At 38.4% G+C, this 18,604-nt stretch overlaps 1 protein-coding gene across 1 annotated transcript in view; it reads left to right on the plus strand.

The window, feature by feature from the left end:
* LOC109488893 (putative uncharacterized protein ENSP00000383407) overlaps positions 1-18,604 on the plus strand; it is a 65,316-nt gene that overhangs the window by 15,204 nt on the left and 31,508 nt on the right. Inside the window, exons 3-5 of the mRNA XM_034657455.1 lie at positions 10,519-10,556; positions 13,291-13,328; positions 15,659-15,745. Coding sequence (XP_034513346.1) covers positions 10,519-10,556; positions 13,291-13,328; positions 15,659-15,745 — 163 coding nt within the window. The remainder of the gene's footprint in view (positions 1-10,518; positions 10,557-13,290; positions 13,329-15,658; positions 15,746-18,604) is intronic.

Below are 18,604 nucleotides of genomic sequence, written 5' to 3' on the forward strand. Positions count from 1 at the left end.
TAGACAGCAGTGAACAAGAAAATCTATCACAGTGGCTCTTGTTTGCCTAATGCCTATTTCAGGATGTTTTTTGGGTTTTGGTTTTGGTTTTGAGGGGGGATCCATTTTAACTTAAATATTATTAAAATGCAAGTTTAATTTTTTATATACTCACTCATCAACATTCTGTACTGATAAAAAGCACTATAGAAATCAATTAAATTGTTCCCAGCCACCAAATGTTAATGAGAAAGTCATAGAGCAGATTCAAAGATACCTTTAAAGACAAACAATACAATATATGTCTAACAGTTGGTTTGAGCTCAGCACTAATGAGGCCAAGGTCAGGGGTTTAATCCCCATATGGCCGGTTATTTTTGCTGTGTTCCAGAGCCACTGGCAGCATCCATGACCCCAGTCCGCTGTCTCGGCTGTGTGAGCCATTGATCAGTAAGGGATCTGATTTGGAAGTTAGGAAGCACCAGCACAAAACCATTACCCACTTATGGGAATAGCAACTTCAGGGAAGAGCAACCTTGCTGACCAAGAGTTCATCTGCCCATGAAGAGATTCCTTCACTATAATCAGTGTTCAGTACACCAGTGCAATTCTCAGCCTTCAACTTGGGATAATTCAGGGGTCAGTGGTAAGCGCATTGTGAGAGAAAACTGAGTTCTTGCCCCAGCTTTGTTCCTAAATAATGTTGAATAAGTACTTATACTATCTGAATCTGTTTCCATCTCTATAAGGTGATACATTAGACTGGATGGACTCTAAGGCCCCTTCCTGCTCTAAAATGTTTCCTTGAATACATTTTAAATAATTTTGGAAGTGAAGGGGCACTTGGGTGGCTCAGGTGGATAAGCATCTGCCTTCGGCTCAGGTCATGATCCCAGGGTCCTGGGATTGAGTCCCGTGTCAGGCTCCCGGCTCAGTGGGGAGCCTGCTTCTCTCCCTGCACTGTCCCCCACGAATAAATAAATAAAATCTATTAAGAAATTAATTATTTTGGTAGGGGAGTGTTGTCTAACATAAAACACTATAATTTTCCTTTTGGAACTGTAGAAGGCAGACTTCTAAAATGTCCTCTAATGAAGCTGACTATATTAGTCAGTGTTGTATAGAGAAACAGAACTAATAGGTTGTGGAAATATAAAGAAAGAATTTTATTTGATGGAATTGACTCATGCGATTATGGAAGCTGGCAAGTCAGAAATTTTCAGGGCAGGCTGGCAGGCTGGAGACCCAGGAAAGAGTTGATGTTATAACTAGAATCCAGAGATAGTCTAGAGGCACTATCTAGAAGATGCCTAGACTATCTACACATATTCTTCCCTGTGGGAGACTACAGTCTTTTGTCTTAAGATCTTCAATGGATTGAATAAGATCCACCCATATTATGGAGGTTAGTGTGTTTTACTCAAAGTCTACTGATTTTATGTTGATCTCATCTCAAAAAATACTTTCATAGTGGCTTGTAAGCTGGTGTTTGACCAAATATCTGGGTCTTGTAGTCTAGCCAAGTTGACACAAAAATTTTTTTTTAAGATTTTATTTATTTATTCGACAGAGAGAGAGACAGCCGGCAAGAGAGGGAACACAGGCGGGGGAGAGGGAGAGGAAGAAGCAGGCTCCCAGCTGAGGAGCCTGATGTGGGGCTTGATCCCAGAACTCTGGGATCACGCCCTGAGCCAAAGGCAGACGCCTAACGACTGAGCCACCCAGGCGCCCCAAGTTGACACAAAATTAATCAAACTATCTGCCTTCTGATATTTAAGTCCTTGTGTAATCCCCACCCTTCTATGTGATTTGATTCCTACAGAATTTGGCAAAGGTAACAGAGAGTCTCTTCCATAATTAGGTTACAAAAGACCCTGGCTTCTGTCTTGCTAGCAGACTGGCTTCCTTACCTTCTTGGCTTGAACATCATGGTGAAGCAAGATACCATCTACAGAGACCCATGTGGTAAGGAAGCTAGAGCAGCAGTCAGCCTACAACCAGCGAGGCCTTTATTTCAATAGCCCTCAAAAAATTGGATGCTGCCAGCAACCACTAAGCAAGCTTAGAAGAGGATCCTTTCCCCAGCTAAACTTTGGATAAGACCTCAGACCCTTGGATCAACAACTTGACTGCAACCCTGTGAGAGACCATGAAACAGAGGACCCATCTAAGTCATGCCCATACTCTTGACCCACAGAAACTGGAGATAATAAATGCTTATTGTTTTAAGCCATTACATTTTGGAGTAATTTATTACACAGCAATATTTTTATTATTTATTTGAGAGCGAGAGAGAGCATATGTTAGGGGGAGGGTCGGGGAGGGGGAAGCAGATTCCCCGCTAAAGTAGGGAGCCCAATGAGGGGCTCGATCCCAGGACCCTGGGATCATGGCCTGAGCCGAAGGCAGACGCTTAACTGACCGAGCCACCCAGGCACCCCCACAGCAATATTTAACACAGGAACTAAAATTAATTTGACAAGTTATTGATCAGAGTTATTTGCAGATAATCAAATCCATGCTACCTAATTTAATCAGAGAAGAATATAATATGAGTTAAAGAGAACTCAGAATTATTGGGAGTCTGAAAACAGATACCTAGCTAAGCTTGTAGGAATTACTCTGAGAGGCACACTACAAAGTTTGCCACCCAAGAGAGCTGCTGCTTCTGTCATAATCAGGAAGTGGCCAGATCAAGAAGACACTGTCACCGTGGCAGGGTCCAGAGCCATGGTGTCTCTTCTGAGATTTGTTACATTAAAAATGAGTGTCCATAACTTGTATTTTGCCCTATGTTAGTTTTGGTATCAGTGCCTTAGGCTGGTGGATGTGGTGGACAGGACCTAAACCCCCACATCTTATTCTCATAACAAGAGTAGTTTCTTTCTTTCCTTCTTTCTTTTTCTTTTTTTCCACCCTTCCTTTCTTTCTTCCTTCCTTCTCCCCTTCCTTCCTCCTTCCCTCCCTCCTTCCCTTCCTTCCTTCCTCTTTCCTTCTCTTTCACCGTTCCTCCTCTTCTTCCTTCGCTTCCGCACATTGATTTTAGGTTTAGTGAATGACAGATATCAACTACGGCAAGAAATACATATGCCCAAAATATCTAGAGAGAAACATAAATAACTATGTAATTAAATGCTGTATTGTAAGCATCAAGCCCAACTTCTATAAGAATTCTCAGAAGGAATTTCAAAAGACCAAATAATATAGTTGTCAGTAGCACAAAATTGGGGTTCAAATAAGCCTTGTAAAAATCCCAGCTTTGAAATTTACTTGTTATGTGATCTTGGACAGCTTCCTTAAACTCTTCAAGCCCCATTTCTTCTGTAAAATGAAGAAACTGTTACCCTTATTCATCGTTTGAGAATAAAAAGTAACAATATAATTAACATTATTAGCACAGTGATTGGCACAAAATAAATGATCACTAATAGGTGTTATCTCTAAGAACGTAACTGTGGTTTGTGGTTTAACGGTGCCAGTTCCACAGAGATGAGATTTAAGACTTAAAGGAAGAACTAGAGTTAAAAGTGATGAAAAGAGGTGGTTAAGACATTATCATCGCACACTATTCTAGCATTTTTCACAAAAGAGCTTAAAAAGCACTTAAAGCCAAGTGTCTTATAAATGGATAAATGGACACATTGAAATGTGACATGTCATTTTAGAATAGGTGAGTAATGGAGAAGTCAAGGTAGGTGACTCTCAGGTTGGTATTCTAACCACTCAACTGCATTTCTTACTCGCCTCCAAACTATTAAAATTGGGAGTTTTTTGTTCTGTCTCCATATTAGCATCAGCGCTGACAGAGCTATTAATAACATAGACACTAAAGGAAGAAAATGAGATTAACAATGGCATCCCATCAACTAGGTCTTCATCAAGCTATGAGCAAGAGGAGTCAGTGTCAAAACAGCGCATGTAATCCTTTTCTTGATTTCTGGATTGTAAAATGACTCCTAACAAGCTGACATGTAAAACATAGATTACCTTCATTAAAAAGATGACACTTTTCTTTCATTTTTATTTTTTTACCCATTATATCTGTGATCACATACAATGATTCTTCTGCCACCAATTCCTGTGTGAACACTCTCTGGTGGTTTTAATTAGTCTCCTCTCGTAAATAGAGACTTATGTTAAAATAAAATGAAATCAATAGATTAAGGTTAATTATGCCTTATTCTCTTTTTTATTTCCTAAGCTTATGATACAATTACTAATTGAATCTCATGAAAGCCACGGCTATCTCTTTAATCATGTTTTAAGGAAAAAGCTGTAAAGCAAAGAAGCCCATTCTCACTTTAATTTTCTCTTAAAAGCTTTTGTCATCCCTACTGAGTTTGGATTGAAATATAGTAGATTAGGAACCATGGCTTGTTTCTACTGGCGGAGATTGTAAAGTTCTCCTTCACCAGCCTTATTCTGTGGACGCAGAGACTCAAGCTCTGTGAGGATGTTTGGGTCTTGCCCAGTTGAGGAGCAGACCCGGGGAAGCAAGCCAGGCTCTGGAGTGCCAGCTCAGTGTCTTCTCATTGTAAGGGTGGAATTTCACGTTTTTACCCATCGCATTTCCTACCTGACTTCTCGCAAGTTCTTTGGCTTGCTCTCATTCCATTTGTGGCTATGAGGAAGAAATCAGGTAACGATCTACATGGCAGCAAACTGGTGACTTTATGAGCATTATTCCCCTTCCCAAAACCTTGTGTAAATATAATTTCATAAATCAGGACACATTTGAAGAAACTTCAGAAAACCTCTTCTTTTTTTTTTTTTTTTTTAAAGAAATCTGGAATGGAATCTTTTTGTAACGGAAGAAGCTTTTATAATGCAAATAACCATCCCCTAGGAAACTTGTTTTGTCATCCTGGATATTTATAGTGCTGTGAGAGGAGTTTGTTAGTTCAGGATGGATAGAAAGCTCACTTAGCACACCAGTAGACAAATGGCAAAATTTTATGTGATTTACCAGCTCTGTCCCTGATGGATTAGATCCGGTACGTGTGCATTCTCCAGACGCTACAAGCTCTGTGATCTGCCCTGAGATGACGGGCCATGGGGGGACGCCATACACCACCTGCTTCTCTTGAGGAAGTCAGAATTCATTAGCTATATAGGGTTGTTACTCTTTGACAGGAGCCGGACACGCTGGCAAGAAAGTCTACTTTTCCCATCAGGCTGAGCTGACATTCCTTCTTCTTCTTCATTGCATTCTCATGGGGGGATGAAATCTGTTTTCCCTGAGAACTGTAACATTATTACAGTAATACACCGGGGGACCTCCAATGTACAGACTGTCATCTAAATTCAGCGATTCGTGAAGTGCCCACTTTTAATTAAATGTGCTGTCATAAATGACTGGGCATTCTTTGATGATGATGGCAGCCTCCACAAAATGATGAGCGCCTTTAAAACACATCAATGTGCTGTCTGTGCCCTTGTCTTCAAATCATACTACATTATTGGTATTAATGCTTTGGTGAGGGGGTACCTTCCAAGTTCTTGGTTTAGTAGTGGGAAATAACACTGTATTCCCTTGGCTTTTTCATAGCCACTCTCCCTCTGGCCAGTAGTGCTCATTTGTGAGATCTCTGGTCTAAATGCCGGGGAGATTCGGTATCTGTGCAGTCAAGTATAGAGGTAGTATATGTCCTGGCTAAGACATCAGGCATAAAATACCAGCCTTACCACATGCTAATTATGTGGCCTTAGGCAAGAATCTCGACTGCTCTGTGCCTCGGTTTACTCATATGTAAATTGAGAATAGTTATAATAGTATCCACCGCACAGGACTGCTGTAAAGACTAAGTGAATTACGATATATAACGCATTTAGAATTGTGCTTACTACGACGTGACTGTTCTGCCATTATTATTCTGCAAACGCGTTAAATCAGGAAATAGAAAAGCAATGTGATTCAAAGCCATATTGTTCTTAGCGACTTGCTTTAACCAATTGGGTTCAGATTAGCTACCTTAGCTAATATGCCTGTCTGCTGTGTGATCTATTTGGTAACTTAGGAGACTTCTCCATCACAGGATTTTTCTCCACATGTTTACACTAAGATGCACAGGCAAGGGAGAAGAGCTCATGAGGGGTAGGACTCCTTCCCATGGGTGATGGTTTGTAATCCAGTCACACCAACCTCCTCTTTGTTTTGACAACAGAGTTGATAGCTTGTGTATATGCCTGTGTGTGTGTGTGCGTGTGTACACACTCTCTCGGGTGGCTTTAGGTGCACTGCAAAACTACTCTATTTTATTAACTTTGAAGCATTATAATCATCTTTGCCAGATGTCTCTGAGAATTTTTTTAAAAAGGAACTTCCATCAACTTCCATGTCTTTTTTGAACATCGTGGGAACTTTACTGAAGCATAGGAACCTAAGAAATGTCCAGAAACAGGCTCATTCAGTTTGGATGTGGCATTCTTGGAATTGCTGTATTTTAATATTAGTAAAACCATTTCAGTTATGCAAGTGAATCATCCTCATTCTCTTAAGAGAATGAGTCAGACAAAATAGAAATTGAGTTAACTTATTTTAATGAGAAGTTATGTGTGTACATATATGTGTGTGTTCAACTCTTGCTTCAGTATTAGAATTCAATGTAACTAATAATGAATTTAATGAGAAATAACATCTATAATTCTCTTCAATGTGTTTGGCATCGTGTAAGGATTTTATGAAGGCTAGCCCATTTAATCTTCAAAGTTAAGAAAATCATAGACTCCAACAGGATCCTGAAATCAGCAGTCACTGATGGTTGAATATTTGAGAGAAGGACCACTTATAATTCTTCTTTGCATCTTGTCTGATACACAGTACATGCTCAATAAATATTTGTTGAATGAACTGTAAATGTATGAATGAATGAATAAATGTATATAATTCCAATAGAGTATATTAGAATGAAGACATGACTAACATTTAATCAAAGTAGAGCACTATGTGCATGACCCTAGACAAGTCAGTTTACCATTTGGGATCTCAGTTTACTTATCGCAGATCAAAGGTCAGATCTCTACAGTCTTAAAAGTTCACCATGGGATTTACACCATCATTTACTGCCAATCAGTTTTCTCTGGTGCAGAAACACTTTTCACATTTCCATTAGTTAGGCAACAACAATCCCTGACCTATTCACTTCATTTTTCCTTTTTGACTTTGTGATTTGAAAGTAAGATTTAAAAACCAATAACACAAGAAACAGACGCATATTAGACTCAACCCCAAAGGACAGTCAACCATAACCACTGCATGAGAATAGAAATACGGCACTGGGTATCCAAAATTTCTCTTAAGTGTCCTCTTCTCTTTCTTCATTTTGAATTTTTTTTTTAACTTGACCTAATACGACCTTGTTGCATAGTTATGTGAAAATGCTTTACTCCTATAGCCTACTCTCATCTACTTGAATAATAACACATGTTGGACATGTCCTTTAGTTTCTGCTGGCCCGTTTGTAACAATTTGCCTACATTTCATTTTTTATTTTCCTAACAATTGCCCGGGGTAAAAATTAAATCAAGCCACAAACTCCCTAGTGAATGAAAGGTAAGACTAATGATTAGTGCTTGATTTAGGGGATAATGAAATGAAGGCTAACAGGAGCAAGTTTTGCCTGGTATTTACGGCAAGTGTCAAATTAATGGACTAAACAGAATCATTTCATTGACTCTCTGAAATGGTGTCTTCTTTTTGGAGTTCAGAGTAACACACACAAGTACACACACACACACACACAGATGTAGCTCTAAAAATAAAGCTGTATCTAGTCTTTCCTTGACTTGCCCCTTTAGGAATACAGGGTCTGAACTCTGAATACGTAACAGTCTGCTTATGTAAGCAGAAGTCAGAAAGGAAAGCAGCTGCTTTGAGTCTGGTACAACAGTACTAAAAATTGCTTAACCAATTCAGTAGTAATGTACACCTAGGCAACACCCAGGGAACAGATGTATTATTAATTAAGTAGATGTTGCCTTGTTTGAAAACATAATCCCCTTCCCCCTTATAATCACACTTCAGACACACATTTAATGTGCTTGACTCTCTCTACCGTCTTGTAGGAAGCATGTTGCTGAAGGAAAACTGCATTATCTCTAATATCTTAATAGGGATTAAAAGAAGTTTTAGCCCAAAATCTTTTTCTTTTTTCTTTTTTTCTTTTTCAAGTTTTATTTATTTAAGTAATCTCCACACCAACACAGGGCTCAAACTCACAACCTCGAGATCAATACTCTTACTACTGAGCCAGCCAGGCAAGCCTCAAAATCTTTTTCAAAGTATCCATTACAAGAAAACTCTTCAACAAAAAACCCCCAAACCAAAGTTATTCATTACAAATAAAAATTGGAAAACCCAGATTCCAATAAAACAGAGCAAAGTAGATAGTCCCTAGAGAATGTTGTGACAATATATGCCCTAAAAATAACCAGTCTCTATCCCTGGTCTTATGAAATTCTTTCAGTCTTGATCCAGATGTTTTCATGCCTCAGCCCAGAGCTAACTATCTCTTTTACCACAATCAGGAGCCACACGTATTTGACCAGTTTTGTGTGGGCCCAACACCTGCTTGTATTAACTTAGTCAAAGTCTTCACCCAAGTGAAGCAGGAGACTGTGCTTTAATAATACACCCCCAGGGGCGCCTGGGTAGCGCAGTTGTTAAGCGTCTGCCTTCGGCTCAGGGCGTGATCCCAGCGTTCTGGGATTGAGCCCCACATCAGGCTCCTCCGCTGGGAGCCTGCTTCTTCCTCTCCCACTCCCCCTGCTTGTGTTCCCTCTCTCGCTGGCTGTCTCTCTGTCAAATAAATAAATAAAAACTTATTTAAAAAAGTAATAATAATACGCCCCCTGTCCCAGACTCAAACACTTAGAGTTCCATTGCGCACAACTTTTGGGAGTCCTCCGGAATTAATCTCTTTGGTAGCATTTTTCATGCAGCACAAAATAAACTTTCCTGTGTAAAACAAAACCCAAAATAATGAATTACTGATACAGTAAGTGAATTCAGAAGTCCTGTGACTTGCATGATTAAAAATACAGAAGCTAGGAACATCTGAGTGGCACAGCCGTTAAGCGTCTGCCTTCGGCTCAGGGCGTGATCCCAGCATTCTGGAATGGAGCCCCACGTCAGGCTCCTCCGCTGGGAGCCTGCTTCTCCCTCTCCCACTCCCCCTGCTTGTGTTCCCTCTCTCTCTGGCTGTCTCTCTCTCTGTCAAATAAATAAATAAAATCTTTAAAAAAAAAAAACAACCAGAAGATAGCTAATGTTTCCCATCTTTCATATTGCAAGTTGACCCTTTGTACTAGTTAACTCTAGACTAGACACCTCTTTCTCTATACTCAAAACAGGTAGAATCGATTTTGAAGACTATGAGATTTGCAATCGGAAGAAATTTATCTAAACCCATACAACAAATTCATTAGACTCAAAACAGTGGATTCTGATTATTGAAACATATTTGGCCCAGACTTCATAGATTATGTAAATATTGAACTTGCTCCTTCCCAGCTAAATTCCAAATATATGTGACAGGAAAGTGTAACTACAAAGATGGCCATCCTTTTTCCTGATGACACGGTGCTGGTGTGGTTGCTAATGGTGATGAAAGGGTCCCTTCAGTTACCCTGTAGGGGACAAGTTATCCTGGATTTGGCAGTGCTCAGACGGGTACTGTCAGCCATTGGAACAATAAAACCAATTTTCCTTTTTCTGATTTTCATTCACTACTCTTCCCCACTCCTGCATTTCTGTTTTTTCCCCTTATGTGGAATATTGGTTCCAGTATTCTTTACCACACAAATTCCTACCATACCAATCAAACCTCTCTACAACATGATCTGTTGCCTATGATATAGGAGATGTTAAAAAGCACTTTGAACATCAAAAACATAAGTGGTTTTGAATGAAGGAGAAGATGAATAACAAGAAAATCTGAAGTGTTCTTAAAGGTACCTGGAGGCAGTTTAAGCTCTTTCAAGGATGGTGAAAGATGTGGCGACATATTCTTCTCCGAAAAGTGTAAGGGATTTTACACAACATTCAGTTGCTTTGAAGAGAGAGGCCAGATGAATCACAGGTGTATTTCAACACACTCAGGGTATTGTGATAGATTAAACTTTCTCGGAGGAAAGTACTATGTGATATAATTAGCATACTCTAATGCCTGTCTCTGCCCTTGATGTCGGTGGATTGCTGGGGAATGGAAACTTGAGGTTATAAGGATTTAACTGAATGTTTTTATTTAAAAGACTTCGTTTATTAACTCACCAGGGCTTAGAATAAGGTACAAGCCCTAGTTAATAAAGGAAGCACTCTATGTCTTTCAAAGTTACGAAGACAAAAAGAGAAAAAATACAAACAACTTGAACTGAGATTCTATGACATGGTACCAGAATACAAGGAGGAAACACCAGTCATTTTATTGGGAAAAGGCAAAATGAACTACATTTGGATTATACTCGAAGATGAACCATACTTGAATTCTCCTGATATCTTGGAGTAGTAGTATTTTATTTTATTTTGTATTTTTTTTTCAGGAAGTTTCTAATTTTGAGAATGCACAACCAAAAAGAAAGTAAGTCAAGTTTACCTTGAAAACTTTATGCTCTGTTAGTTCTATAATGTTGAATGGAATATTTTAGTGGTTTTCCTGTCAAAGCGCTTTTTAAAAAAATTGTCATGTACAAATCTAGATATGTTTTACTCTGCTACCATTTATCTGTTTATGCTGATGCATAGGAAACCTGTGTTGTGACATTTCTGTACACGGGGAGGTGAAAATGAAATTTCCAGAAGAAGAAACATGTGTTCAAACCAGACTCCAGTTAAAGTGGGAGCTTACTCAAGAACATGCTGCTATCGGTGACCTACTAATCTTCTGAAGGGTTCTTCTAATCCAAGTAAAAATGTGTTTGTAAAGAGATTTGGGTTATTTAGGTCAGGCTTGGCTTTACATTCAGCACATCAAGCGGCCAGAGGATGTGGCACACACACGTTGCATAAAGTAATAGGATTTTAACTAATAAGCGGGAAATAGCAGAGGGGCCGGAAGTTGGTTTATGGGGAAGTTTCCAGATTGGTTGCTGATGATACAGAATAGCTTCCTTGCACTCTGGAATGGTCTGAGACCAAACTGTTCCTATGTGAAATTCTCTCTGGATGGAGTCTTTCTGGACAGCCTGCTCTCCTGCCCCCTAGGCATTCTGTGCTTTCCTTTAGTTTCCTTCCTTTCCTGCTCACAGCCTTCTCCCAGTAAGGATGCAAAACACACCCATAGGAAGTAGGTAATTGGATGATTAACAGCTTAGAGCACCTGGATGACAGGGGCAGTCGTCTTGTAGCCACAGTTAACTATTTAAACTACAACGGTGGCGTTTTAAGCCTGAGCTGGAGTCAAGAAGGGGTTTTGGCAGGACTCATCTCCGTGTGAAAAGCCGCATTGCCTACGTGGCGGTTCATTCTCTCCGCGGAGACGGAACTCAGCGACTCCTGATGAGGGACTGACACGAAATGCCAGCTGTTGGCTTACGATTGATGCTTCTATAGATCAGAGGATACCAAAGCATGGGGAGGCGAAGGGGGAATGGATGAGACGGAAAGTACCGGATGCTGACTGAATTAGGGTTTCGCAAAAGCAGTTAATGTGCTCCTCTGATTGTGACCAATTAAAATAAACTTGAAGACTCTCGAGTTCCTTAATTCTTTTGTCCACCACTCCCCTGAAGGGAATAACATTTCGAGCTGTTCTGCACCTACCTCACCTTCCCATACTATAAATAGCTTTTTGGGAACACTTACTCTTTGCCAAGAGGTGTCTTAAACGTTTGCATTAACAAAAAACAAAAAAAACAAAAACAAAAACAAAAAACAAATAAAATGGTAAAGACAAAAATTATATATACAGATTTTTTTCTTACAATCCTGAGCTTAAGGAAAGGTGAATGTGGCATTAATTTAATGACTACCAAGAATATAAATAGTGGAAAACACTCAAGCTACCACAAAGTTAATTATATGTACAGGACACGTGTGTGTTAACCCAGTGCGTAAAATAATTAACGTGATCAAGTCAGCATAGTCTTGGCCTCTGTTTCTGTTTTGGACATTTTATTATGGAAATTTTCAATTATACACAAAGGAGGAGATAATGATGAACTCGCATCACCAAGCTTGAACAAGTATCAACCTACAGTCAATCTTATTTCATTTCTACCCATTTGACTCCCCAGCCCTCAACCCCCACTATTTTTTTAGAGCAGATCCCAGACACATAATTTCATGTTTTGATATATATTGTTACAAAGCAAGCCATGTATTTAAAAAAAACAAACATAACCACAGTGCCACCACTGCACTAGAATAAAATAAGAAAAATTGTATAATATGACCAAATATATAGTCACTGTTAAAATTTTTCTGACAGCCTCATGTGCTTTTTTTTAATAGTTTATTTGAATCATGATCCAAACAGGATCATTGCAATGCATTCAGTTCATTTCTCTTAATTTCTAGGTCCTTCTCCATTGATTTGTTGAAGAAACTGGATTATTTGTTCTGAGGAATTTTCTATATTTTTGAATTTTGCTGATTGCATCATTGTGGTATTTTTTAAAAAACATGTTCTTCTATCCTCTATGTTTCCTGTAATTTTTTTAGTTAGATCTCTGGGGTTGATAATGTTCAAGTTTGATATATGTGTATATATTTTAAAAGTAGGTCATCAGTGACTGTAGGCTTCCTGTTGCATTACTTTGGAAGCCCGTATATCTGGTTGTCTGTAGTTTTATGACTGTGAACTTGCTTAGTGGGTTCAGATGGTATCAGGCTGATCCATCCAGCACAAAGTTGCCCTTCAGCCTTTCCATGAAAAGTTTTAACAGCAGTTGTTGATTATTGCCCAGATCTGTTGTTTCATTAGGGATTATACATGATTATATTCAATCATTCTTCCTGTATTTATTGAATGGAATTATTTCAAAAAGAGATTTTCCATATTAACTATTGATTATCTTGAGATACAATCATGTAAAAATAGCCCACTTTTTTTTGTGTGTGGGTTTTATGAATGTTGCGTGGAAATTTCTCCAAATTGCATGGAAATTTCCAGGCCAAGATTATACTTACATTAATTGTACTTTGCCATCTAGGGTCAAGAAAATTCAGGGCTATATACAGACGTTAGTTAGAGGTAGGATTTATTTCTGCTCTCAAATGTATTTCATGCATGTCTAGGTAATCTAATTTCTGTTTGATTAAAAATATTATTTACTAGATGTAGACTTAAATATCTGTTTCTTTTATGCTTCTAGGTTGATCCAGAGATCTATGTCAGAAAACAAAGGATTTGGTTAGTAATTTAGAAGATTACTCATGCAGATAATCTGTTCTGTTTCTCTAAAAGTTCTTTTTCTCTTCCACTTCCATACAGCAACAATAAGTGATTAATGAAAATCAAATTGAGTTGTCTTTGAATTCTATAGAAGAAATTTTTTAAAAAGGAAGGTGGTTCCATTCTAACTGTAAATGGCTAAGACAAAGAAATCATTGATTTATTCAGAATAATTTCCTTTTACATTAAAAATATAATTCTCTTTGATGGTTTATTGGCTGATTATCTTCCGGCTTCCCAATGTTAGCTTGGCTGACCATGGTCAAGGTGACCTCTTCCGTATCTTTTCAGATATATGAATCTAGGAATGAATAAAAAGAAATAAAAAATATATTACAAAAGACTCTTCCACAGCAGTTCAAACACCAGACCTTTCTTTAGTTTCTGTGATTACAGCTTCTGTAATTATAATAAAGGCCATTGGCTTGATTTGTACTTTAATTCTGAAGTAAATATCTAATTCTATTAATCACTTTTAGAAAGCTAATGGATAACGTCTCGCCTTCTCTTACAGAATATAGTGTCGGTAATTATAAAATAGTCACAGTGGCAAGACATCCGGATTAGGGTCACCTAAGTGGCTCAGTCCGTTGAGCATCTGCCTCGGGCTGGAGTCATGATCTCAGGGTCCTGGAATTGAGCCCTGCATCAGGCTTCCTGCTTGATGGGGAGCCTGCTTCTCTCTCTCCTCCCCACTCATGCTCTGTGTTGCTATATCTGACCCTCTCTCTCAAATAAATAAAATCTTTTTTAAAAATCTGGATTATTCAGGCAATACTTTATTTTTTTAAAGATTTTTATTTATTTATTTGAGAGGGAGCACAAGTCGAGGGGGAGGGGCAGAGGGAGAGGGAGAAGCAGACTCCCCACTAAGCAGGGAGCCCAATGTGGGTCTTGATCCCAGGACCCCGAGGTCATGACCTGAGCTGAAGACGGATGCTTAACTGACTGAGGCCCCCTAGGCGCCCAGGCGATAATTAATTTTTTTCTTATTTTTTAATTTTTTTAAAGATTTTATTTATTTATTTGACAGAGATAGAGACAGCCAGCGAGAGAGGGAACACAAGCAGGGGAAGTGGGAGAGGAAGAAGCAGGCTCACAGCAGAGGAGCCTGATGTGGGGCTCGATCCCATAACGCCGGGATCACGCCCTGAGCCGAAGGCAGATGCTTAACAACTGAGCCACCCAGGCGCCCCGATAATTTATTTTTAATGAAGTTTGTTAAACTTGTGGGTGCCCTTTCTCCCCGGTAGAGTCTAAGAGTTGGATGCTCAAACTCCTTTCCCCATCTTTTTAAAAGCCAGTCTCCTGGGCAGGACTTGAAAAGCTCATTCAGACCAAGGTGATGATCACCAGTGGATGCATCTTCCAAGTGTGTCTGATATTCGTCCGGTGGAAGCATCCACGGGGCTGTGTCCTATCTCACTAGTTAAATATTTTGCATATCAGTCCTGATTTAAATAATGCATAATCTTAAAGGAAGTAAGGGAAAGTTTTATTTTCCATCTAGATTTATACTCATAGCCTGCTATGCAGTTTGTATACACAGTGCTATAGATGTTTCCATCCTAGTATAATTCTTGATGCTCAGCTCCCTTCCTGTAGTCAGATAGAAAAGTAAATAGTGCCTTTAAAAACAGCACAGGGGTGCTGACTTTGTTTCCAGGTGATGCTTTGGGTGCGTCATCTCAGATTTGCTTTATCAATATGATGACACAACATGTAGAATGACCGTCTTTGATAAGGAGATGAGAAGGGATTCTAATTGTTCATGTTAGCACAGTTCAGTTTTTCACCACATACCCAGGCCCTGCTGTAGATGGTGGGAGGACAAGGCCCAGCAAGTCATCGTTCTTCTGCTCAAGATTTGAGAGTTTCTTGAAATCACCACAGCTCAGTGTTCTCTCCACACACTTGATCATTTTGTTACAAGTGATAAGGGATGTGGAGGGTGGGGACACTTGAACTAAGCATAAAAACATAAATGTTAATTCAGGAAAAATCCTTCCAAGAATAATGTAATCACAAACTACCAACAGGTATTTCAATAGCAGCATCCTACCACATACGCATGGGTGCTTAGGTAGTTCATGGAAATAAATGGGGGCCCACGGGACAGTTGGGGGTTGTCCATTAGGGACTAGAACTCTCCAGGATGGACCACAGAGCTCTTCTGTCTCTTACCAAGTTACAGCTGTGTGCCGATCTTGTTTTGATTTCAGATTTCTTACACTTACTGGACAGATGTTACTGTGAATTCTGCTAACCAATCCTCTGCTTTATTTTAGAAAGGAAAACAGTGAATGACACAATCTGGCAGGAACCCTACAAGCCTGAGAATGATTCCCACATCAGAAGACTCTGTCAGCTAAAAGGTAATTGCTAAATTCAGTTCAGCTGACTTCGCATTTTCCCAAAGTAGTTTAAAGGGCAGGTAAGAAAAATTTACATCTTTCCCTATTAAAATAAGCAGGGCATTGTGGTCTACTTAAAAAAGGAAAAACAACTAGAATAGGAAGTATGTATTATTAATAGGATATATACGTGTGTCCGAGTGTGCATAGATACACACAGACATATAGAAAGGAAATGGAATCTAATTAGGTTGACTGTGGAAGCAAAGAATCAATTGCAAATAATATTTGAAAGTCTTTAATGTCTATAAGAATTTTAAAATGTATTAAAAATCAGCACATAGAAAACCCCTCTAAAATAACATCAATATATTAATAGTTGTTAAAACATGTAAGTTTTCCTTAAAAATACAGAAGAGTAAGCTTGATTATTAATACAAGATTATATCATTTCATAACTTAAAAATTCCCAAGAAGAGAAAATTAGCAGCCAGGTGTAGAAAAATTTATTAATAATAAATGACTTCAAAATTAAAATTATTTAACTTTGGGAAGGTAATGAATAAAACAGTAAGTCTTCAGAGTTCACAAACATGAACAACAGCATAAAAAGTTGATCTGCTTGGTATTCTCCCTCTAATGTTACTGGAACAAGAAATAATTGATTTTGTTAGTTACTGATTATTTAAGAGTTTCTAATTTTTAATTAAATATATTTTTAATATCTTAGGGCAAAGGGAATTATAGTGCGTATTTATCATTAGTTTAGTGATTTGATTATATATTCTGTCTAAATTTTACCTTTTGTTTAAGAGTGCTCTTAGATTTACAAAGTATTTATGAAAATAATTTATTTTGAAATATTTCAGTTTTACTCAAGATTATGTAACATTTTGGGGAATAATTTTAACTGAATTTTTAAATAGTCATAATTTTCTCTGTTACAAATAGGTGAAACATTTTGGGATTTAGATATTTTAATCACAACATAGGAAATGTTTTAATAATATCATGTTTTGATTGGACTGTATCTTTGCCTCATGGATGCCAGCTATGTTCATTCACACATGTTTAGTCAAACATTCATCCACATCACCGTCCTCTGTCCCTTTAATAAACACATGTGATTTTTAGATTACCGTATATTGATCTATGGATCAAGAAGTCATAATTGTACTGTAGATTATTTTTAGTTATAAACTTTGCCATAAGTTTCTTTAAAAGTTCAATTTCCTAAAACTGCCTTTCTCTGATCTTTTTTTTTTTTTTTTTAAATTTAGGAGTCATAGGCAGGTAATTCTATTACAGCCAAAAAATCTTGGCTTACGGTGGGGTGTTTCTGATTAGTGACATGTTCTTTGTCGGAGAAGAAAAAAAGCAAGCTTTTACAGAAAACTTCTCTGCTTTGGTTACTTCTGAAGCTTGAGCTACCATATATTCGCGTGTGTGCGTGTGTGCACGTGTGTGCGTGTGTGTGTGTGTGTCTAAAAGTTCAGCTGACATTTCAGCAGTAGCAGCTGAGTCACAGGACATTTCCTAGGGATTAATGCTGTGCAAGGAAGAGTTTATGGCCTGAGACCAAGGCCATCCATGCCACTGTAAATTGAAGGGAGAAATTCAGTGGGCAAGGGAGGGCCACAGTTGTGGATGTGAATTTTATGGGTGGAGGAGCTTCATTTGGAAAGCTCAGAGTATTTCTAGGCAATTAGTGCCCTACCCATCAACCCATAATATTTCGTTCTCATTTTTAAACACTACTTTTCAACTGTTAATTGCATAATTACTTAAGAGAGGTTTACTGTGTCTGAGGATAGGCAGTCTGTCAAGTTTAGGGAGAGGAAGACCGGAAGGTGCCGTGTCACTATCACCAGAGCCCATTATTTTATTGAACATGTATGATGAAATTTTAAAGACAGCCTCAATAAAACAGAAGAAAATATACAGGAATTAAATGGTAGGAGGGGCACTAACTCCTAAGGAATCTGTTACAAACTCCAAGACACTTTTCTCAATTTCAGTTTCAAAAAGGTATTTGTTCATGACACATTTTAACAGCATTCCAGGCCTAAAGAGTATGGGGGTCTGATGAAAGAAACATCCACAGGTTATGTTTAGCAAGGGTTTGTGCCTGGTGTTTCAATCCATAAGGATATTCACGTAGCTCAATAATATGACTGTATTATGTCAGTTAAGACAAAATTTACCAGAATACGTCGAGTGCCAGAAGCATAATATTTTTAGTTTATCTAGTCCATTTCCTTCTTCTAAGAAGAGCTTTATCGAAATCTCCATCTGTGCTGTTAAAAGACTACATCTGTAAAATAAATGCAGGATAAATGAAGTGCTCAAGACTTTGTGATAAAGCAGGGGCATAGTTGAGGTATCAAGGAAAATGAATCTGTAATTCATATTAATTGTATTTTCAGCATCATAAACAGGAAGAATATTCATAATGTTCATTAGAGTAAATCAAAATCAATTTTAAAATTTTAAAATTGATTTTGGCCTTAGTTTTATGAAGAAAATAAGTTAAGCCTGAAAAGAACAAAGTTTGAAATCTCTGAATTGGAGTTTACCTAAGATAAAGTTTTGATTTAAGTAAAGATAGTATCAGGAACAAGGTTTTTATATTTTACGTCAGGAAGTACAAGGAATAAAAGCAAAGCAAAATTTTTAAAAAATAATAAAAAGGGGGGCACCTGGGTGGCTCAGCCGTTAAGCGTCTGCTTCAGCTCAGGGTGTGATCCCAGGACTCCTGGATGGAGCCCCGCATCGGGCTCCCTGCTGTGCTGGAAGCCTGCTTCTTCCTTTCCACTCCCCCTGCTTGTGTTCCCTCTCTCACTGGCTGTCTCTCTCTCTGTCAAATAAATAAATAAAATC

Source organism: Ailuropoda melanoleuca, chromosome 1 (assembly GCF_002007445.2).
Source record: "Ailuropoda melanoleuca isolate Jingjing chromosome 1, ASM200744v2, whole genome shotgun sequence".
NCBI lineage: Eukaryota > Metazoa > Chordata > Mammalia > Carnivora > Ursidae > Ailuropoda > Ailuropoda melanoleuca.